This window comes from Trematomus bernacchii, unplaced genomic scaffold (genome assembly GCF_902827165.1).
Source record: "Trematomus bernacchii unplaced genomic scaffold, fTreBer1.1, whole genome shotgun sequence".
In the NCBI taxonomy this organism is placed as follows: domain Eukaryota; kingdom Metazoa; phylum Chordata; class Actinopteri; order Perciformes; family Nototheniidae; genus Trematomus; species Trematomus bernacchii.
Genome location: NW_022987788.1, coordinates 79,789 through 104,611, shown reverse-complemented (window position 1 = coordinate 104,611; position 24,823 = coordinate 79,789). Strand labels below are relative to the sequence as shown.

The 24,823-nt window shown below is 45.9% G+C and overlaps 1 protein-coding gene across 1 annotated transcript; it reads left to right on the top strand.

Moving 5' to 3' along the window:
• The first annotated feature begins 9,001 nt into the window (after nucleotides 1–9,001).
• On the top strand, nucleotides 9,002–20,569 carry LOC117497618 (equilibrative nucleoside transporter 1-like). Its single transcript, XM_034149603.1, is given in 14 exon segments — nucleotides 9,002–9,139; nucleotides 9,340–9,371; nucleotides 11,116–11,197; nucleotides 11,415–11,584; nucleotides 15,972–15,988; nucleotides 15,991–16,110; nucleotides 16,321–16,455; nucleotides 16,562–16,659; nucleotides 16,761–16,833; nucleotides 16,913–16,980; nucleotides 17,449–17,554; nucleotides 17,805–17,890; nucleotides 18,524–18,723; nucleotides 19,414–20,569. Coding segments are annotated over 14 exon segments (1,302 nt in total). The 5' UTR covers nucleotides 9,002–9,136; the 3' UTR covers nucleotides 19,526–20,569.
• The last annotated feature ends 4,254 nt before the right edge of the window (nucleotides 20,570–24,823 follow it).

Below are 24,823 nucleotides of genomic sequence, written 5' to 3'. Positions count from 1 at the left end.
GACCCCCCCATCTGGCCCCCCCATCAGGACCCCCCATCAGGACCCCCCCATCAGGACCCCCATCAGGACCCCCCAACCCATCAGGACCCCCCAATCTGGCCCCCCCATCAGGACCCCCATCAGGACCCCCCCATCTGGACCCCCCCCATCAGGACCCCTCCATCTGGCCCCCCCATCAGGACCCCTATCAGGACCCCCCCATCAGGACACCTCCATCAGGACCCCTCCATCTGGCCCCCCCCATCAGGACCCCCCATCAGGACCCCCCCGATATCTGGCCCCCCCATCAGGACCCCTATCAGGACCCCCCCCATCAGGACACCTCCATCAGGACACCTCCATCAGGACCCCTCCATCTGGCCCCCCCCATCAGGACCCCCCCGATATCAGGAGCCCCCATCATGACCCCCGATCAGGACCCCCATCATGACCCCCGATCAGGACCCCCCCATCAGGATGTAATCAGCTGATCAATCTGTACCCGAGCGTTCGTTAGAAATAAAGTTTATTAATTTCTCTGGAAACGAGTTTGAGGTTTATTTTAAGACTGGAAGCAGAAACTCTGTATAATGTGTACTACACATACTCATATGTGTACTACACATACTCATATGTGTAGTACACATATGAGTATATGTAGTACACACATGAGTATATGTAGTACACACATGAGTATATGTAGTACACACATGAGTATATGTAGTACACATATGAGTATGTGTAGTACACATATGAGTATGTGTACTACACATACTCATATGTGTACTACACATACTCATATGTGTACTACACATACTCATATGTGTACTACATATACTCATGTGTGTACTACATATACTCATATGTGTACTACACATATGAGTATGTGTAGTACACATATGAGTATGTGTAGTACATATACTCATGTGTGTACTACATATACTCATGTGTGTACTACATATACTCATGTGTGTACTACATATACTCATATGGTAGTATTAGTATCTGTGTAGTGATATAGTGTATAATGTGTACTACATATACTCGTATGGTAGTATTAGTATCTTTGTAGTGATATAAGTATATAATGTGTACTACATATACTCATATGGTAGTATTAGTATCTTTGTAGTGATATAAGTATATAATGTGTACTACATATACTCATATGGTAGTATTAGTATCTTTGTAGTGATATAAGTGTATAATGAAGGAAGGTATCAGCAGGAGACCCTCCCTGATGGGGGGGGGGGGGGTCAAAGGTTCACTCTAATCAGCTGTTAATGATTGATCTGTTTTGAAGTGAACCTCAAACAGCGACTGTAACTGGAGTGATTTGTTCACAGAGTGGACGGGTGAGTTCTAGAGACAGGAAGTCATGAGACAGAATCAGAGCAATGATCAGCTGATCAGGTGTTCATACAGGTGAGCTTATAACAGAGACCCCCCCCCCCCCTCATATCAGAGCAATGATCAGCTGATCAGGTGTTCATACAGGTGAGCTTATAACAGAGACCCCCCCCCCCCCTCATATCAGAGCAATGATCAGCTGATCAGGTGTTCATACAGGTGAGCTTATAACAGAGACCCCCCCCCCCCCTCATATCAGAGCAATGATCAGCTGATCAGGTGTTCATACAGGTCAGCTTATAACAGAGACCCCTAACCCTAACCCCCCCCCCTCATTACTGACATTAACACCTTCTGTATATTACAAGGTTCCTTTGGAGGCTAATGCTAACTGCAGGAGGGTGTCAGGTGTTCTCTCCACCTGTCAGAGGGTGTTTCTCAATGTCGAGTAAAGCTGCTTCAGAGCCACTATTTCAAGCATGCTACGTCATCGAGTGCCGCCGAAGTACTGTTCCAATCTCCAGCATACTTGGAAATCTACCGAGCCCGGCGTACTCCGTTTGGAGAAATATCGAGGCTGCACATGAGTAGACTCAGCGGTCTTAAAATCCCCACAATGCTTTGCGCACGGACCAATTTCCCCAAATCTGTGGCGGAAGATGTAAGAGGCGGGGCCTCTCATATGACGCACACCTGCACACTTGCTAGCGTGTTCCACACTTTGTTTTCAGAATGTCAGGAAGTATTCTTGACTCGCTTCTGAAGCAAGATGCTCGGCAGACATGTGCTACCAAGCAAGCGTACTCGACATTGAGAAACACCCAGAGAACACCTGGAGAACATGTTGAAACCCTGTGACCCCCCAGGACTGTGTGGAAATGACAGAATGTCTTTAGTCCTGATGGTTCCACACGAGGAACATGTGAGACCTCAGAGAGCGTTATCTTGCATCGTCATTTCAACAGAATCAAAGTCCACTAACGCACTGATACCAGAGGTCAAAGGTCACCTGGCTGCTGCCTCTGCAGACACACAGCGAGGAGGAAGAGCTGCGGCAGAACCACTGGAACCAGCATCCAGAGGAACCAGCATCCAGAGGAACCAGGAACCCAGAGGAACCAGCATCCAGAGGAACCAGAACCCAGAGGAACCACTGGAACCAGGACTGAAGACAGTCTGAGAGAGAGAACGTTAGAGAAGATCTAACACTGAGAGATCAGCAGAGACTGAAGCTCAACCTGCAGAGAGGAGAACCTCTGCAGAACCTCTGCAGAACCTCTGCAGCACCTCTGCAGGACCTCTGAAGAACCTCTGAAGACCATCGGCAGAACCTCTGAAGACCATCGGCAGAACCTCTGCAGCACCTCTGAAGACCATCGGCAGAACCTCTGAAGACCATCGGCAGAACCTTAAGAGAACAATTGCAGACACTTGGAGAACCTCTGGAGGCCGTGAGGAACTTGAGGTGAATCTTTTTAATATGAATTATGTAAGGGATAATGTGCAGCGACGCGGTCATTATGGGGAAAAGAACACCGACAGGCAGATCAGGAGCCCGAGGCGAAGCGGAGGGATCTAGATCTGCATGAAGGTGTTCTCCATAATGACCGAGTCGCTGCACATTATCCCGCTTATCACACGGCCACATTCTCAACAAAGTAACGATATGACTCCCACTATTAATTGAAATGCTTTTATGGATTTAGAAATGATTTTATTGATTTAAAAAATAGTTGTATGTATTGATTTAAATTGACATGCATCCGCTAAGAAAAATAGTCCGTTGTTACCGTTTGAAAAAAAAACGGAGCAACGCAACGGCAGGAAGGCGGAGCTTTTTGATTACAGATTTGAAAACATCGTTGCTTGCTTTAAAAGTAGCACACTTCATGATGTCAGACCTTGGAAAGTATCTAGATACCCCTGCCCTAATGCCAAAGGAACTGCACACTGAATATGTGTCGCCGTTTGATGTCTATGTCTGGACCGCTGCGTAAAAAGGAGGGTTTCTGCCCCGTTACTTCTCCGCTGTTTTCTTGTCGCTCTTGTCTTGTCAGTTAGAAAAGCTTTTCAGCCAAACTGTATACAGTTCAATCGACCGGACTTCTTTCTGCAGATTTGAGCGTCCTTAACAACGGTCATAAATCCTTGACAGCGGTCTGTCTGTTCTGGATTAACAACGTGTCACGTGTTCTGAATTGACCAATCAGAATCGAGTATTCAACTAAACCATGTAATAAATTCAGATATTTGTATTAGACGAGGATCACTCAACCACAGGAAGGATCCGATCACCTCTATTGATCCACGTGTAGGGATCTATTGATCCACGTGTAGGGATCTATGGATCCACGTGTAGGGATCTATGGATCCACGTGTAGGGATCTATGGATCCACGTGTAGGGATCTATGGATCCACGTGTAGGGATCTATTGATCCACGTGTAGGGATCTATTGATCCACGTGTAGGGATCAATAGATCCACGTGTAGGGATCTATTGATCCACGTGTAGGGATCTATGGATCCACGTGTAGGGATCTATGGATCCACGTGTAGGGATCTATTGATCCACGTGTAGGGATCTATTGATCCACGTGTAGGGATCTATGGATCCACGTGTAGGGATCTATGGATCCACGTGTAGGGATCTATGGATCCACGTGTAGGGATCAATAGATCCACGTGTAGGGATCTATTGATCCACGTGTAGGGATCTATGGATCCACGTGTAGGGATCTATGGATCCACGTGTAGGGATCTATTGATCCACGTGTAGGGATCTATTGATCCACGTGTAGGGATCTATGGATCCACGTGTAGGGATCTATGGATCCACGTGTAGGGATCTATGGATCCACGTGTAGGGATCTATGGATCCACGTGTAGGGATCTATGGATCCACGTGTAGGGATCTATGGATCCACGTGTAGGGATCTATGGATCCACGTGTAGGGATCTATGGATCCACGTGTAGGGATCTATGGATCCACGTGTAGGGATCTATTGATCCACGTGTAGGGATCTATGGATCCACGTGTAGGGATCTATGGATCCACGTGTAGGGATCTATGGATCCACGTGTAGGGATCTATGGATCCACGTGTAGGGATCTATGGATCCACGTGTAGGGATCTATGGATCCACGTGTAGGGATCTATGGATCCACGTGTAGGGATCTATGGATCCACGTGTAGGGATCTATGGATCCACGTGTAGGGATCTATTGATCCACGTGTAGGGATCAATAGATCCACGTGTAGGGATCTATTGATCCACGTGTAGGGATCTATGGATCCACGTGTAGGGATCTATGGATCCACGTGTAGGGATCTATGGATCCACGTGTAGGGATCTATTGATCCACGTGTAGGGATCTATGGATCCACGTGTAGGGATCTATGGATCCACGTGTAGGGATCTATGGATCCACGTGTAGGGATCAATAGATCCACGTGTAGGGATCTATTGATCCACGTGTAGGGATCTATGGATCCACGTGTAGGGATCTATGGATCCACGTGTAGGGATCTATTGATCCACGTGTAGGGATCTATTGATCCACGTGTAGGGATCTATGGATCCACGTGTAGGGATCTATTGATCCACGTGTAGGGATCTATGGATCCACGTGTAGGGATCTATTGATCCACGTGTAGGGATCTATGGATCCACGTGTAGGGATCTATGGATCCACGTGTAGGGATCTATGGATCCACGTGTAGGGATCTATGGATCCACGTGTAGGGATCTATTGATCCACGTGTAGGGATCTATTGATCCACGTGTAGGGATCAATAGATCCACGTGTAGGGATCTATTGATCCACGTGTAGGGATCTATGGATCCACGTGTAGGGATCTATGGATCCACGTGTAGGGATCTATTGATCCACGTGTAGGGATCTATTGATCCACGTGTAGGGATCTATGGATCCACGTGTAGGGATCTATGGATCCACGTGTAGGGATCTATGGATCCACGTGTAGGGATCAATAGATCCACGTGTAGGGATCTATTGATCCACGTGTAGGGATCTATGGATCCACGTGTAGGGATCTATGGATCCACGTGTAGGGATCTATTGATCCACGTGTAGGGATCTATTGATCCACGTGTAGGGATCTATGGATCCACGTGTAGGGATCTATGGATCCACGTGTAGGGATCTATGGATCCACGTGTAGGGATCTATTGATCCACGTGTAGGGATCTATTGATCCACGTGTAGGGATCTATGGATCCACGTGTAGGGATCTATTGATCCACGTGTAGGGATCCACGTGTAGGGATCTATTGATCCACGTGTAGGGATCCACGTGTAGGGATCTATTGATCCACGTGTAGGGATCTATTGATCCACGTGTAGGGATCTATTGATCCACGTGTAGGGATCTATTGATCCACGTGTAGGGATCTATGGATCCACGTGTAGGGATCTATGGATCCACGTGTAGGGATCTATTGATCCACGTGTAGGGATCCACGTGTAGGGATCTATTGATCCACGTGTAGGGATCTATCGATCCACGTGTAGGGATCTATGGATCCACGTGTAGGGATCTATGGATCCACGTGTAGGGATCTATGGATCCACGTGTAGGGATCTATGGATCCACGTGTAGGGATCTATGGATCCACGTGTAGGGATCTATGGATCCACGTGTAGGGATCTATTGATCCACGTGTAGGGATCTATTGATCCACGTGTAGGGATCTATGGATCCACGTGTAGGGATCTATTGATCCACGTGTAGGGATCCACGTGTAGGGATCTATTGATCCACGTGTAGGGATCCACGTGTAGGGATCTATTGATCCACGTGTAGGGATCTATTGATCCACGTGTAGGGATCTATGGATCCACGTGTAGGGATCTATTGATCCACGTGTAGGGATCCATAGATCCACGTGTAGGGATCTATTGATCCACGTGTAGGGATCTATTGATCCACGTGTAGGGATCTATGGATCCACGTGTAGGGATCTATGGATCCACGTGTAGGGATCTATTGATTCCACGTGTAGGGATCTATGGATCCACGTGTAGGGATCTATGGATCCACGTGTAGGGATCTATGGATCCACGTGTAGGGATCTATTGATCCACGTGTAGGGATCTATGGATCCACGTGTAGGGATCTATGGATCCACGTGTAGGGATCTATTGATCCACGTGTAGGGATCTATTGATCCACGTGTAGGGATCTATTGATCCACGTGTAGGGATCTATTGATCCACGTGTAGGGATCTATGGATCTACGTGTAGGGATCTATTGATCCACGTGTAGGGATCTATTGATCCACGTGTAGGGATCTATGGATCCACGTGTAGGGATCTATTGATCCACGTGTAGGGATCTATTGATCCACGTGTAGGGATCTATGGATCCACGTGTAGGGATCTATGGATCCACGTGTAGGGATCTATTGATCCACGTGTAGGGATCTATGGATCCACGTGTAGGGATCTATGGATCCACGTGTAGGGATCTATGGATCCACGTGTAGGGATCTATGGATCCACGTGTAGGGATCTATGGATCCACGTGTAGGGATCTATTGATCCACGTGTAGGGATCTATGGATCCACGTGTAGGGATCTATGGATCCACGTGTAGGGATCTATTGATCCACGTGTAGGGATCCACGTGTAGGGATCTATTGATCCACGTGTAGGGATCTATTGATCCACGTGTAGGGATCTATTGATCCACGTGTAGGGATCTATGGATCCACGTGTAGGGATCTATGGATCCACGTGTAGGGATCTATTGATCCACGTGTAGGGATCTATGGATCCACGTGTAGGGATCTATGGATCCACGTGTAGGGATCTATGGATCCACGTGTAGGGATCTATTGATCCACGTGTAGGGATCTATGGATCCACGTGTAGGGATCTATGGATCCACGTGTAGGGATCTATTGATCCACGTGTAGGGATCTATTGATCCACGTGTAGGGATCTATTGATCCACGTGTAGGGATCTATGGATCTACGTGTAGGGATCTATTCATCCACGTGTAGGGATCTATTGATCCACGTGTAGGGATCTATGGATCCACGTGTAGGGATCTATGGATCCACGTGTAGGGATCTATGGATCCACGTGTAGGGATCTATGGATCCACGTGTAGGGATCTATGGATCCACGTGTAGGGATCTATGGATCCACGTGTAGGGATCTATTGATCCACGTGTAGGGATCTATGGATCCACGTGTAGGGATCTATGGATCCACGTGTAGGGATCTATTGATCCACGTGTAGGGATCCACGTGTAGGGATCTATTGATCCACGTGTAGGGATCTATTGATCCACGTGTAGGGATCTATTGATCCACGTGTAGGGATCTATGGATCCACGTGTAGGGATCTATTGATCCACGTGTAGGGATCCACGTGTAGGGATCTATGGATCCACGTGTAGGGATCTATGGATCCACGTGTAGGGATCTATTGATCCACGTGTAGGGATCTATGGATCCACGTGTAGGGATCTATGGATCCACGTGTAGGGATCTATTGATCCACGTGTAGGGATCCACGTGTAGGGATCTATGGATCCACGTGTAGGGATCTATGGATCCACGTGTAGGGATCTATTGATCCACGTGTAGGGATCTATTGATCCACGTGTAGGGATCTATTGATCCACGTGTAGGGATCTATTGATCCACGTGTAGGGATCTATGGATCCACGTGTAGGGATCTATTGATCCACGTGTAGGGATCTATTGATCCACGTGTAGGGATCTATTGGTCCACGTGTAGGGATCTATTGGTCCACGTGTAGGGATCTATTGATCTACGTGTAGGGATCTATTGATCCACGTGTAGGGATCTATTGATCCACGTGTAGGGATCTATTGGTCCACGTGTAGGGATCTATTGATCCACGTGTAGGGATCTATTGATCCACGTGTAGGGATCTATTGGTCCACGTGTAGGGATCTATTGATCCACGTGTAGGGATCTATTGATCCACGTGTAGGGATCTATTGATCCACGTGTAGGGATCTATTGGTCCACGTGTAGGGATCTATTGATCCACGTGTAGGGATCTATTGGTCCACGTGTAGGGATCTATTGATCCACGTGTAGGGATCTATTGGTCCACGTGTAGGGATCTATTGATCCACGTGTAGGGATCTATTGATCCACGTGTAGGGATCTATTGATCCACGTGTAGGGATCTATGGATCCACGTGTAGGGATCTATTGATCCACGTGTAGGGATCTATTGATCCACGTGTAGGGATCTATTGATCCACGTGTAGGGATCCACGTGTAGGGATCTATTGATCCACGTGTAGGGATCTATTGATCCACGTGTAGGGATCTATTGGTCCACGTGTAGGGATCTATTGATCCACGTGTAGGGATCCCTTTGTCACTGCAGCAGGTAAAGCAGGCAGTAAATACATATATATATATATGACCAGGTAAAGATCCATATCTATTGAGTATCTCAAACACAATATGAATAAAGAGATCTGAAGGTTCACATGTGAGCAAAGTGTCTGTAGTTGAAATTAAATGCAGCCGCAGCGTGAGAAGAATCTGATGAGTTGAGTTTTTATAGATGTTACAAAATACTCATCACGCGTCTCTCAGCGTTCCTGCAGAAACTTTCACTTCCTGTTCTCAGAGAGGAGCAGAAGCTCTGCTCACTTTACTCACATCTTTAAACTCTGAGCTGAGGTTCTGTGTGGTTCTGTGTGGTTCTGTGTGGTTCAGTAACGAGAGGATCCTTCATCCTGCCTCTGAAGCGGGAGGCTTTTATTTTGAAAGGTGTCGCAAATATGGTACGTTTAACTCACGAAAGCTGGAGTCTGCTGTGTTTTACTTTGAAAAGCTTGGTCTGTTTTACTTTGAAAAGCCTAAGTCTGCTGTGTTTTATTATGAAAAGATGAGGTATCATTTGTTTAATTTTAAAGAGCTGAACTTGAATGATTTTTATTTTGAAAAGCCAAAGTCTAATGTTTGTTCCCCTTCACTTCCTCAGAGGAAAATGGCTGCCAGCTCTCCAAAAGACAAGTGAGTTAAAACAACTTTTATTATTCCCAGTGTTCACCCAGTGGTTGGTTGATAATTCATTAAAACACATAATAAATGCAATAAATTATTTAAAGGTCACCTATCATGCTATTTGTAGGCAATAGCATAGGTCTCAGATATATAAAAATATATAAAAAACATGTCTGAAGTGTTTTGCTCCAAACACCAAACAGATCACCCATTCTAGCCATGCCTCATATCCCTCTATTTCACTTCCTGTTTCTAAAGTGCTGATTTGGGTATAAAGCTTTAAAAAGGAGGGGTCTGAGCTCATGGGGGACCCGGCAGCTACTGTCTAAACTAAATGCTGCCGTGATGAAACGCCATATCATGGATTATCAAGGATTATCTCTGAAACAGTATGGAGCTCAAAGGCTTTCTCTCTTGCCGGTTATACCACAAGGTGAGTTCCTTTTTATTTCCTGCTTCTTCACACACATGCTCTCCAGCACAGGTTAGCTCTGAGTGTTAGTGATGCTAATGTAAACACCGACCATATTACGTCCAAAACAGTCGGGCATTGTTTCTGATAGCAACGTTTCTGATAGTGCCGTGGGTCCACATTTCAGATATTACGTCATATCGGACGCAAATCTGGATCAGCTCCGTTGTTCCCCCGTTTTTAGAGATTTGGGTACGGAGGAAAAGAGAGAGGGTTTTATTTTCTGACGCTGCGTGAGTTCCCTGACACATCGGGGACACACCGGGGACACACCGGGGACACACCGGGGACACATGGTGATGTAGAGAAGACATCAACAAGTTACTTTTGCATGATAGGAGACCTTTAATATATATATATATATATATATATATATATACTGGACTGGACTATTGTAACGCTCTGTATGTGGGTATGGACCAGGCCTCAATTAAACGCTTACAGCTAGTCCAGAACGCAGCTGCACGTCTTCTGACTGGCCACAAAAAGCGTGACCACATCACCCCTATTCTGGCCTCACTGCACTGGCTTCCAGTTCGGTTCAGAATAGATTTTAAACTCCTTGTATTTGTTTTCAAAGCCCTAAATGGGCTGGCTCCGGCCTATATAGCTGAACTCCTCCAGCGCTACACCCCAGCCAGAGCTTTAAGGTCTGCTGACCAGCTGCTGCTGGTAGTGCCCAAGACCAGGCTCAAAACCCGAGGGCACCGAGCCTTCGCAGCAGCTGGCCCTAGGCTCTGGAACACTCTGCCCCTCCATGTGAGGTCGGCCCAGACCCTAGGGGGTTTTAAATCTACACTTCTTCTCTCTGGCCTTCTAGTCAGAGCGGAGCACGACTCCTGACTTTTCCCTGTGTTTTTTATATATCTGTTGTAATTTATTGTCTTTTATTGTGATTGTAGTAATGTGTTTTTATTACATGTACAGCACTTTGGCTCGACCAAAAATCGCTTTTAAATGTGCTTTATAAATAAAACTTGATTTGATTTGATTTGATTTGATATATACATATAAGAATAAATACTGCAGGACGTGACAGGTGATCTCTGGAGGTGGAGTCACAGATTGATTGACAGGTGATCTCTGGAGGTGGAGTCACAGATTGATTGACAGGTGATCTCTGGAGGTGGAGTCACAGATTGATTGACAGGTGATCTCTGGAGGTGGAGTCACAGATTGATTGACAGGTGATCTCTGGAGGTGGAGTCACAGATTGATTGACAGGTGTTTTAAAGCAGAAACAGTTGGGATGCTTTTATTTTGAAATGGTCTTCCTTCCAGGTATTTCGGCGTGTGGCTGATCTTCTTCATGCTCGGGTTGGGGACGCTGCTGCCCTGGAACTTCTTCATGACCGCCACTGTGGTATGACATCACTTCCTGTCTGCTTTCCACCCCCTCGCCATCTCCAGCTCTGTCAGGATTTTAGTTTTTTTTTATAAGGACGAATAATTTAAACAGTGTTCAAGATTCAAGTTAACAGAATTAACAGTTTTTATTTGATAAATTAACCTGTATTATATTAATTTAACAACTAAATATATTTATATAACATTCAAACAGCAGTTGTTTGTGTGTGCAGTACTTCACCAGCCGTCTGAAGGACTCCCCATTGGAGGAATCCTCAGCCAATCAGACGGAGGCGCCAGGTGAGCGCAGTGCGTTGGAGGCGAGCTTCAACAACGTGATGACGCTGTGTGCGATGCTGCCGCTGCTGCTGTGCACCTGCCTGACCTCGCTGCTGCACAAACTGTGAGACATTATCCACTACATGATGATTAGGAAGTCTATCAGTATGTAGTGTCTCTACTTTAAAGAGTCCTCTCCTGCTGATGTTCAGGTGTATATCAGTATGTAGTGTCTCTACTTTAAAGAGTCCTCTCCTGCTGATGTTCAGGTGTATATCAGTATGTAGTGTCTCTACTTTAAAGAGTCCTCTCCTGCTGATGTTCAGGTGTATATCAGTATGTAGTGTCTCTACTTTAAAGAGTCCTCTCCTGCTGATGTTCAGGTGTATATCAGTATGTAGTGTCTCTACTTTAAAGAGTCCTCTCCTGCTGATGTTCAGGTGTATATCAGTATGTAGTGTCTCTACTTTAAAGAGTCCTCTCCTGCTGATGTTCAGGTGTATATCAGTATGTAGTGTCTCTACTTTAAAGAGTCCTCTCCTGCTGATGTTCAGGTGTATATCAGTATGTAGTGTCTCTACTTTAAAGAGTCCTCTCCTGCTGATGTTCAGGTGTATATCAGTATGTAGTGTCTCTACTTTAAAGAGTCCTCTCCTGCTGATGTTCAGGTGTATATCAGTATGTAGTGTCTCTACTTTAAAGAGTCCTCTCCTGCTGATGTTCAGGTGTATATCAGTATGTAGTGTCTCTACTTTAAAGAGTCATCTCCTGCTGATGTTCAGGTGTATATCAGTATGTAGTGTCTCTACTTTAAAGAGTCCTCTCCTACTGATGTTCAGGTGTATATCAGTATGTAGTGTCTCTACTTTAAAGAGTCTTCTCCTGCTGATGTTCATGTGTATATCAGTATGTAGTGTCTCTACTTTAAAGAGTCCTCTCCTGCTGATGTTCAGGTGTATATCAGTATGTAGTGTCTCTACTTTAAAGAGTCCTCTCCTGCTGATGTTCAGGTGTATATCAGTATGTAGTGTCTCTACTTAAAGAGTCCTCTCCTGCTGATGTTCAGGTGTATATCAGTATGTAGTGTCTCTACTTTAAAGAGTCCTCTCCTGCTGATGTTCAGGTGTATATCAGTATGTAGTGTCTCTACTTTAAAGAGTCCTCTCCTGCTGATGTTCAGGTGTATATCAGTATGTAGTGTCTCTACTTTAAAGAGTCCTCTCCTGCTGATGTTCAGGTGTATATCAGTATGTAGTGTCTCTACTTTAAAGAGTCCTCTCCTGCTGATGTTCAGGTGTATATCAGTATGTAGTGTCCTCTACTTTAAAGAGTCCCTCTCCTGCTGATGTTCAGGTGTATATCAGTATGTAGTGTCTCTACTTTAAGAGTCCTCTCCTGCTGATGTTCAGGTGTATATCAGTATGTAGTGTCTCTACTTTAAAGAGTCCTCTCCTGCTGATGTTTCAGGTGTATATCAGTATGTAGTGTCTCTACTTTAAAGAGTCCTCTCCTGCTGATGTTCAGGTGTATATCAGTATGTAGTGTCTCTACTTTAAAGAGTCCTTCTCCTGCTGATGTTCAGGTGTATATCAGTATGTAGTGTCTCTACTTTAAAGAGTCCTCTCCTGCTGATGTTCAGGTGTATATCAGTATGTAGTGTCTCTACTTAAAGAGTCCTCTCCTGCTGATGTTCAGGTGTATATCAGTATGTAGTGTCTCTACTTTAAAGAGTCCTCTCCTGCTGATGTTCAGGTGTATATCAGTATGTAGTGTCTCTACTTTAAAGAGTCCTCTCCTGCTGATGTTCAGGTGTATATCAGTATGTAGTGTCCTCTACTTTAAGAGTCCTCCTCCTGCTGATGTTCAGGTGTATATCAGTATGTAGTGTCTCTACTTTAAAGAGTCCTCTCCTGCTGATGTTCAGGTGTATATCAGTATGTAGTGTCTCTACTTTTAAAGAGTCCTCTCCTGCTGATGTTCAGGTGTATATCAGTATGTAGTGTCTCTACTTTAAAGAGTCCTCTCCTGCTGATGTTCAGGTGTATATCAGTATGTAGTGTCTCTACTTTAAAGAGTCCTCTCCTGCTGATGTTCAGGTGTATATCAGTATGTAGTGTCTCTACTTTAAAGAGTCCTCTCCTACTGATGTTCAGGTGTATATCAGTATTGTAGTGTCTCTACTTTAAAGAGTCCTCTCCTGCTGATGTTCAGGTGTATATCAGTCTGTTTGGGATTGTATGTAGTGTCCTCTACTTTAAAGAGTCCTCTTCTGCTGATGTTCAGGTGTATATCAGTATGTAGCGTCTCTACTTTAAAGAGTCCTCTCCTGCTGATGTTCAGGTGTATATCAGTATGTAGTGTCTCTACTTTAAAGAGTCCTCTCCTGCTGATGTTCAGGTGTATATCAGTATGTAGTGTCTCTACTTTAAAGAGTCCTCTCCTGCTGATGTTCAGGTGTATATCAGTATGTAGTGTCTCTACTTTAAAGAGTCCTCTCCTGCTGATGTTCAGGTGTATATCAGTATGTAGAGTCTTTACTTTAAAGAGTTCTCTCCTGCTCAAGTGTATATCTAATTCTGACTCTTCCGAAAATTTCAAAATTCTGACTATTTTCAGAAAAGCGTAACATTTCAACAGTTCTGGGGCCTCATTTATAAAGGGATATACGCTCAAAAAATGGCGTACGCCAGTTTCTACGCAATGTTTGCGATTTATAAAATACTAACTTGACGGGAAAATGTGCGGTCCTCCACGCAAACTGTAACCCATGCGTACGCACTAAGCACAACAACGGGAGAGACGAGAAACTGCGACACCGTTGGCAGAAGGAAGAATGGAGAGAAATATGTGGAAATAATACCATCAATAAAATGTTACCTCTCATTTATCATATGAAGAATTCATTTTCAAACATTGATTAAAGCCAATCTTAAAATGATGAAACAAACGCCTGTTTGAGACTCCTCAGTGCACACAAAAACATAACTTGGGGAAATAAATAAATACGGATATGTTATTTAAAACCACCTCGAATATGTTGTGTTAATGTTATGAAATGTTTTCTCATAAATGATGCGGTAAGCAGGAGGACAGCATAACGTCTAAACTGACGCCGTTTTGCATTTCTATAGGTTGTAGATACGAGCATGGTTTTATATACTATCACGTTTAATCGTGTTTTATGCCGTTTGCCAAGACTTGATAAATCGCTCGTAAAACCCAGGAGGTATGGAAACTAAGAACACCATATGTGGTAAACAGCTAATATAACACAACACATTGTATTTCCTTTAACTGGTGGATTATGGATATATAGTTGCTGATCGACAGCTGGAACACAAACCACCAAATACAACACAATAATTCAGATCCAGTCGTCATGACTACACTCCGGAGGGATTCCCCCATCATTTCTTACAGTTTCTCATCAAGGGGGGGGGGTCTCCTGTCCCCGGTACAAACACACTGCCTGAGGAAGGTTATGTGTATTTATGTTGGTGACGATCCGACCTCCATGCTGCTCCTCTGGTTCAAACTGCATCCACCAAACAATATGATTTATCTCCACCTCCCCACAATAACCAAAATCTGACACGGTGTGAGATGTCTTTTTTAGCTGTTCTGTCCTCATTTCCTGCGATCTTCTTCATGCAGTCAGTCAAAAATGAATGAATGAATGGGCGTTTCTTTGACTATTTATAGGCAAATATGGGCGTTACGTGAAGCCTGCAAAAGCTGCGCCGCATTTCGAGTCGATTGTGATTTATAAAGGGAAACAGGCGTATCAAGTGCCGTACGCACTTCCCTCACCGGTACGCAATGTTTTGTGAATCGGAAAATGTCGGAAAATTTCTGTACCTATTTTTTTGCTTTGTACTACGTAAGCAACCTTCTCACGTGAATCCTACGCAAGGCGTTATAAATGAGGCCCCTGACCTTTAGCTGAAAATCCTAGAACTCTGACTTTGTTGGGAGTGAGCACTCTGCCCCCGCTCTGCCCCCGCTCTGCCCCCACTCGGCCCCCGCTCTGCCCCCGCTCTGCCCCCGCTCGGCCCCCGCTCTGCCCCCGCTCTGCCCCCGCTCTGCCCCCGCTCGGCCCCCGCTCTGCCCCCGCTCTGCCCCCGCTCTGCCCCCGCTCTGCCCCCACTCGGCCCCCGCTCTGCCCCCGCTCGGCCCCCGCTCTGCCCCCGCTCTGCCCCCGCTCTGCCCCCGCTCTGCCCCCACTCGGCCCCCGCTCTGCCCCCACTCGGCCCCCGCTCTGCCCCCGCTCTGCCCCCGCTCTGCCCCCGCTCTGCCCCCGCTCGGCCCCCGCTCTGCCCCCGCTCTGCCCCCGCTCTGCCCCCGCTCTGCCCCCACTCGGCCCCCCGCTCTGCCCCCACTCGGCCCCCGCTCTGCCCCCGCTCTGCCCCCGCTCTGCCCCCGCTCTGCCCCCGCTCTGCCCCCGCTCTGCCCCCGCTCTGCCCCGCTCGGCCCCCACTCGGCCCCCCACTCATTGTTTATTTCCCCCCCAGGGTGTCTCAGCGCCTCCGGTGCTCGGCAGTCTCCTCGTCATCATGTTCGTGTTCATCGCCACCGCCGTCTTCGTCAGAGTTCCTCTGGAGCCGCTCGCCTTCTTCTGCGTCACCATGGTGAAGATCGTCATCATCAACTGTGAGTTATGCCTTAGGGTGTTTGTTTGTGTTTGTTTGGTTGTTTATTTGTGTGTTTGTCCGTGTTATTACCAGCGTGTTGCAGGGCAGTCTGTTGTTTATTTGTTTATTTGTTTGTTTGTTTGTTTGTTTGTTGGTTGACAGCGTTCGGAGCGGTGTTGCAGGGCAGTCTGTTGTTTATTTGTTTATTTGTTTGTTTGTTGGTTGACAGCGTTCGGAGCGGTGTTGCAGGGCAGTCTGTTTGGGATGGCAGGGTTGCTCCCGGCTTCGTACACCACGCCCATCATGAGCGGCCAGGGGATGGCAGGGAGCTTCGCCGCCTTCGCCATGATCTGCGCCATCGCAAGTATTTCAGAATAAAACACCAAAATAAAACATCTTGTGAAACATCATATCTGTGGCTCAGGGGGTCTGTCTCTCACTGATGGGCCGGTTCGATCCCTCTCTCTCAGGTGGGTCTGATCTGCAGGATGCAGCGTTTGGATATTTCATCACAGCCTGTGTTGTTATCTTTCTGTCCGTGCTCTCCTACATCCTGCTGCCCAAACTGGTACACGCACTTATCCAATCAAATAAATAAACGGTATCATCGTCAGAGTGCTTTTAATATATTCATATATTTATTTAATATTTCCTGTTTCATGTTTTCAGGAGTTCTTCCAGTTTTATCAGGAGAAGAACCGGAAACAGAACCCGGAGAACTCAGTGAACCTGATGAACCCAGGTACTCTGTTTACTCTGTATAATAATAATAATAGAAACATTCATAATAATAATAATAACAATATTTCTGTCCCCCTCAGAGAGCGATGGAAAGTCAGCTGATCAGAGCGGCCAACAGGACGTCTCCATAATAAAGATCTTTAAGAAGGTCAGAAGCAAAGAGCCTTAAAGCCAAAGTCTGGGATCTGAGAATAAAGTCAGAATTCTCAAAATGTCATCTGAAGTTTTTGTTTGTTTTTTCTATAATTCTGAGATTTATTTAGAAATGAGCTAATTTCTTTTGAGAAAAAATCTAAAGAATGTTTCATTAAAATAAAGTTTAAACTGTTTCTCACAATTCTGACTTTATTTAAAAAGATTATTCTTCAGAATTTTGTTTCAGATTTTTTTTTGTAGACTTTTCTTTATTCTCAGAATGCAGATTTATTTCTGAATATAAAGTGAGAATCTTAAAAAAAATTCCAGAGATGTTTTTTTTCAGAATTCTGAAGTAAAAGTCAGAATTTTGACTTCATTCTAAAAATTCTGAGAAAAGTGTGAATTATTTTGTGTTTGAATATCTAAACACATTTAGTCTGATATAACATAGTGATGTAACGGTGACCTCTGACCTCAGATCTGGCTGCTGGCTCTCTCCGTGTGCTTCACCTTCACCGTCACCATCGGCACGTTCCCCGCCATCACGGCCGACACCAAGTCCACGCTGGCCAGGGGGTCCTGGGGTCAGTCTCTTCTTCTGTGGTGTTTCATGAGTTCATCACGCTGCCTGTGATTGGTCGGCTGGCTCTGAGTCATCCAGGGTTCCTCCTCTTTAAAACAGGCACTTTTAGACTCTGATGTAATGAACTGTCCCAGTTAAATGTTGTAATATCATCAGAACTTTAACGTTTAATGGTTTCTGATGCTGGAAGTCGTATTCGTCCGTCACAAGTTATTTAGAGAGACAAGAATAATATGGTGTTTCTTCCTCAGAGCGATACTTCATCCCCGTCAGCTGCTTCCTCCTCTTCAACCTGAGCGACTGGGCCGGACGCACCCTGACCGCCTTCTGTATGTGGGTGAGTCCTGAACCCTGACATCACTTCCTGTCCCCTGGTCTGGAGGTCAATGGTTACTGACTGTGTTTTTGGTTGTTATCCATAAATAAGGTCTGTGGTTAAAGCGAAGTCATGTGACCGCGCTGTAGTTCCTTTATAGCCCAACATTAGCCACCTTTAGCTTAGCGGTGGTGACGTGAAGTCATGTGACCGTGCTGTAGTTCCTTTATAGCCCAACATTAGCCTCCTTTAGCTTGGCGGTGGTGACGTGAAGTCATGTGACCGTGCTGTAGTTCCTTTATAGCCTAACATTAGCCACCTTTAGCTTAGCGGTGGTGACGTAAAGTCATGTGACCGTGCTGTAGTTCCTTTATAGCCCAACATTAGCCTCCTTTAGCTTAGCGGTGGTGACGAGAAGTCATGTGACCGTGCTGTAGTTCCTTTATAGCCCAACATTAGCCACCTTTAGCTTAGCGGTGGTGACGAGAAGTCATGTGACCGTGCTGTAGTTCCTTTATAGCCCAACATTAGCCACCTTTAGCTTAGCGGTGGTGACAAGAAGTCATGTGACCGTGCTGTAGTCATCACAAAGTGCTGTTAATATGTGGAGATGACCCTGCTATGTTAGTAACTTGATGATTGTCTGTGTTTCAGCCGCGGAGCGACAGCAGGATACTTCCTGTTTCCATCGTCTGCCGCCTGGTTTTCCCGCCTCTCTTCATGTTGTGTAACGTTCAGCCCCGCCTGAACCTGCCCGTGTTCTTCCTCCATGATGGCTGGTTCATCTTCTTCATGGTCCTCTTCGCCTTCAGCAACGGATACCTGGCCAGCCTCTGCATGTGCTTCGGTCCAAAGTACACAAAACAACACACAACAACACAAACAACACAAACACAAAACACACAAAAATCCCATCTACTTTTGTCCAGATGGGACATCACATCTCTTTAAAGAGTACCTCCAGTGTGTAATTCTCCACTGAGTCTCTGTACCGGCCCACATCTCTTTAAAGAGTACCTCCAGTGTGTAATTCTCCACTGAGTCTCTGTACCGGCCCACATCTCTTTAAAGAGTACCTCCAGTGTGTAATTCTCCACTGAGTCTCTGTACCGGCCCACATCTCTTTAAAGAGTACCTCCAGTGTGTAATTCTTCACTGAGTCTCTGTACCGGCCCACATCTCTTTAAAGAGTACCTCCAGTGTGTAATTCTCCACTGAGTCTCTGTACCGGCCCACATCTCTTTAAAGAGTACCTCCAGTGTGTAATTCTCCACTGAGTCTCTGTATCGGCCCACATCTCTTTAAAGAGTACCTCCAGTGTGTAATTCTCCACTGAGTCTCTGTACCGGCCCACATCTCTTTAAAGAGTACCTCCAGTGTGTAATTCTCCACTGAGTCTCTGTATCGGCCCACATCTCTTTAAAGAGTACCATGTAACATTGATAAAGGTATTCTGATTCTGATAAAAAGAATAAACAACAGTTCACCTGATGACTCATTGATCCCTGTTGTTGTTGTTGATGTTGATGTTGTTGTTGTTTCAGGAGAGTTCTCCCTCACGAAGCAGAGACTGCCGGAGCCGTCATGGCCTTCTTCCTCTCGCTGGGGCTGGCTCTGGGGGCCGGGCTGTCCTTCCTCCTCAGAGCGCTGGTCTAACTAGACCACATCTGAACTGGTTTACATCTGAACTGGTTTACATCTGAACTGGAGACCACATCTGAACTGGAGACCACATCTGAACTGGTTTACATCTGAACTGGTTTACATCTGAACTGGTTTACATCTGAACTGGTTTACATCTGAACTGGAGACCACATCTGAACTGGTTTACATCTGAACTGGTTTACATCTGAACTGGAGACCACATCTGAACTGGAGACCACATCTGAACTGGTTTACATCTGAACTGGAGACCACATCTGAACTGGTTTACATCTGAACTGGAGACCACATCTGAACTGGAGACCACATCTGAACTGGTTCACATCTGAACTGGAGACCACATCTGAACTGGAGACCACATCTGAACTGGAGACCACATCTGAACTGGAGACCACATCTGAACTGGTTCACATCTGAACTGGAGACCACATCTGAACTGGTTCACATCTGAACTGGAGACCACATCTGAACTGGAGACCACATCTGAACTGGTTCACATCTGAACTGGTTTACATCTGAACTGGAGACCACATCTGAACTGGTTCACATCTGAACTGGTTTACATCTGAACTGGAGACCACATCTGAACTGGTTTACATCTGAACTGGTTTAACTAGAGACCACATCTGAACTGGTTTACATCTGAACTGGTTTACATCTGAACTGGTTTACATCTGAACTGGTTTAACTAGAGACCACATCTGAACTGGTTTACATCTGAACTGGTTTACATCTGAACTGGTTTACATCTGAACTGGTTTAACTAGAGACCACATCTGAACTGGAGACCACATCTGAACTGGTTTACATCTGAACTGGTTTAACTAGAGACCACATCTGAACTGGTTTACATCTGAACTGGTTTACATCTGAACTGGTTTACATCTGAACTGGTTTAACTAGAGACCACATCTGAACTGGAGACCACATCTGAACTGGTTTACATCTGAACTGGTTTAACTAGAGACCACATCTGAACTAGAGACCACATCTGAACTAGAGACCACATCTGAACTGGTTTACATCTGAACTGGAGACCACATCTGAACTAGAGACCACATCTGAACTGGTTTAACTAGAAACCACATCTGTTCACTGTGAGCTGCAGAGAGTGTGTGTGTCCTCAGGTAGAGTGTGTGTCTGAGTGTGTGTCCTCAGGTAGAGTGTGTGTCTGAGTGTGTGTCCTCAGGTAGAGTGTGTGTCTGAGTGTGTGTCCTCAGGTAGAGTGTGTGTCTGAGTGTGTGTCTGAGTGTGTGTCTGCAGGTAGAGAGTGTGTGTCTGAGTGTGTGTCCTCAGGTAGAGTGTGTGTCTGAGTGTGTGTCTGAGTGTGTGTCTGCAGGTAGAGAGTGTGTGTCTGAGTGTGTGTCCTCAGGTAGAGAGTGTGTGTCTGAGTGTGTGTCCTCAGGTAGAGAGTGTGTGTCTGAGTGTGTGTCCTCGGGTAGAGAGTGTGTGTCTGAGTGTGTGTTCTCAGGTAGAGAGTGTGTGTCTGAGTGTGTGTCCTCAGGTAGAGAGTGTGTGTCTGAGTGTGTGTCCTCAGGTAGAGAGTGTGTGTCTGAGTGTGTGTCCTCAGGTAGAGAGTGTGTGTCTGAGTGTGTGTCCTCAGGTAGAGAGTGTGTGTCTGAGTGTGTGTCCTCGGGTAGAGAGTGTGTGTCTGAGTGTGTGTCCTCAGGTAGAGAGTGTGTGTCTGAGTGTGTGTTCTCAGGTAGAGAGTGTGTGTCTGAGTGTGTGTCCTCAGGTAGAGAGTGTGTGTCTGAGTGTGTGTCCTCAGGTAGAGAGTGTGTGTCTGAGTGTGTGTCCTCAGGTAGAGATGTATCTTTTGATTTAACTCATTTTTGTCAATCTTTAAAGGGCCCATGTCATGGCCATTTCCACTGATCATAATCACATTGTTGAGGTATACTAAAATAGATTTATACTGTGCAATTTTCCAAACTCACATTGGTTTCTCATACAGCATCTCTGTAAAGCATGTGTATTCAGCAGTATTCACTTTCTCCACTAAACGACTCGTTGGAGCTCTTGCCCCCCCCTCCCTGTGAGCCTAGTGTGCTCCGATTGGTCAGCTCGGCCACTCTGTTCTGATTAGTCAACCACCAGAGAGGCTCCGCCCATGTCTAACAGTGCTTTTTTCGGCTCGCTCTCAGAACATCAGTCTTATAATGGCGTCGGTACAGCCGTATATTTTATACGCTAACTAACCGAACTGTACCTACAACTGTTGTTATAGAAGAGTGTGACGGCCCCAGGGCCTTTGTGCAGGTGTGTTCCAGGTCTTACGGTGGGGTGGAGCTGAAGAGGCTAATCAGCGCGATCACGGACACCTGGCCGGAGCCGAGGTGCTAGCCAGCTGCCCGGAGTCACCCGGCGGCCCCTGTCTCTCTCCAAAGCGGCTGCAGAAGGACGAACTCGGCGATCCTCTCCCCTCGACCACCTATCTCTGCATTTACCACAATAAATGTGCCGTGGTTTTGTAAACTCGTGTATGTCTCCTTGTCTTTCCGTTGTGGCCTACGAGCCGGTCATAACAAAGAGTAAGTTATTTTTACCCGTTATAAACTACTACTGTTTGATGAGAAATCAAATCATGGTTTGCTATATATGAATGATATGTTATAGGAGCAAATCATTCAGGGAAGAAAGGATAGGCCTACTAAGTATTTCCATTAAACTTTATTTTTAGAAATGTACAAAATGAACATAAATATACATATATACACGGTATATCATCAATTCCTCCCCGTTGTCGGCATCTTGCCTATCGCAGCCGGGGCTTTTTAGGACGATGCATCAGTGTGGTAGTCCCGTCATGTATTGTCCGGCAGGATCTGGCTGGACGAAATCAAATGCAAATCACAAAATATTAGAGAAACTTAGTTGTTTTAGATTCGTTAGTAGTAGTTGTGGTAGGAGTGTGGATCTATCTAATCCATCTATCTGATCAACACAGTAAGCTTGCCAGCTAATATGCTAACCTAGCTTTGTTTACTTTGGTAGCTAACACGATATGAACGCTAGCTCGGAGGAACGGCAACTATAATGTAGTGTAATAAAACTACTATGAACAAAAGCTAGTGGTTCATATTAGGCTAGCAATAACGTGTTTATAATTGCAATCTTATACGGGTATTCTGCTACGTTCGGTCATTCATTGTAACTGGCATGAATACATTGTTTTGCGCTAGCATGTATAGCTAGCCTCGTTAGCTACATGCAGTACATGTACTGTCACAATGTACGGTAAATCACCCGGAGTATACTGTATGAGTATTCCGTGTGTGTGACTGCAGACATTCTCCTGCCATGACAAACATGTAAGGCCATCTGCTGACATTGTAGTTGATATATTTAAACGCTAGCAACGTTGTTAGCCCAGTAAGCTGGGCTTGTTTAGTGTAATAAAACCACTATGAACAAAAGCTAGTGATTCATATTAGGCTAGCAAGAAAGTGTTTACAATTGCAATCTTATACGGGTAGTCTGCTACGTTCATTGTAGCTGGCATAACACAAATGTTTTCCCGAGCAAACCCATGTCTAGCTCCGTTGGTTAGCTCGGTAGCATACACGCTACGCCAGCTATAATGTAATTACGTTTCGCGACTGACCGTACGGCAAATCACCCGGAGTATACTGTCAATAGGCGCGTTCACACCAAGTACTTTGCTGTACTTAGTTTCGGCACTAAGTGCCCCGGCGCTTTTTACCCCAGGGCACTTAGTACAGATCGCGTTCACACCGGAGTACTTTTCCCTGAGGGGAGATTACGCAAATGAGCCGCTGACGTCACTTCTTCTTCTTCTGCTTTGGCTTTACTGGCAGGCCACAAACCACTTCACGGCGAGTACAGTAGGTGGCGGTATGCACCTTAAAGTTGTTTGCAATCCGCTACAAAAACAAGAGAATAAGAAGAAGACAAAGTTCCCTTGTATACTGCGACGCCCACCCACTCGCTGTACATTAGGCGTCTGTTGTTTCCGACCTCAGACATGATGGAGATGGAGTCGACTGAAGTTGTGCTGTTTGTGCTCATGTTATACAGCTTTGTAACTGAGTTCATGCAGCCTGAGCAACTTGCGTACAATAACAAAACAAGCCGAGCACGAGTGGTGGTGGAGAACGCTTTTGGCAGACTGAAGGGCAGGTGGCGGTGCTTGATGAAAAGAAACGACTGCAAGATGGACAAGATCAAAACCCAGGTGGCAGCATGTTGCATATTACATAACCTTTGTGAAAGTAATGAGTACAGGGACGAATGGACTGCCTTACCGGAGACCCAGCTTGATGGGCCAGCCATTGCAGAGGCTGGGGGGCAAGACACGCCACAGCCCTTATGAGGCATCTGAACAGCCCTCATGAGGCATCTGAACAGCTCTCATGAGGCATCTGAACAGCCCTTATGAGGCATCTGAACAGCCCTTATGAGGCATCTGAACAGCCCTCATGAGGCATCTGAACAGCCCTTATGAGGCATCTGAACAGCCCTTATGAGGCATCTGAACAGCTCTTATGAGGCATCTGAACAGCTCTTATGAGGCATCTGAACAGCCCTCATGAGGCATCTGAACAGCCCTCATGAGGCATCTGAACAGCCCTTATGAGGCATCTGAACAGCCCTCATGAGGCATCTGAACAGCCCTTATGAGGCATCTGAACAGCCCTTATGAGGCATCTGAACAGCTCTTATGAGGCATCTGAACAGCTCTTATGAGGCATCTGAACAGCTCTTATGAGGCATCTGAACAGCTCTTATGAGGCATCTGAACAGCCCTCATGAGGCATCTGAACAGCCCTTATGAGGCATCTGAACAGCCCTTATGAGGCATCTGAACAGCTCTTATGAGGCATCTGAACAGCTCTTATGAGGCATCTGAACAGCTCTTATGAGGCATCTGAACAGCCCTTATGAGGCATCTGAACAGCTCTTATGAGGCATCTGAACAGCTCTTATGAGGCATCTGAACAGCTCTTATGAGGCATCTGAACAGCCCTCATGAGGCATCTGAACAGCCCTTATGAGGCATCTGAACAGCCCTTATGAGGCATCTGAACAGCTCTTATGAGGCATCTGAACAGCTCTTATGAGGCATCTGAACAGCTCTTATGAGGCATCTGAAACAGCTCTTATGAGGCATCTGAACAGCCCTTATGAGGCATCTGAACAGCTCTTATGAGGCATCTGAACAGCTCTTATGAGGCATCTGAACAGCTCTTATGAGGCATCTGAACAGCCCTTATGAGGCATCTGAACAGCTCTTATGAGGCATCTGAACAGCCCTTATGAGGCATCTGAACA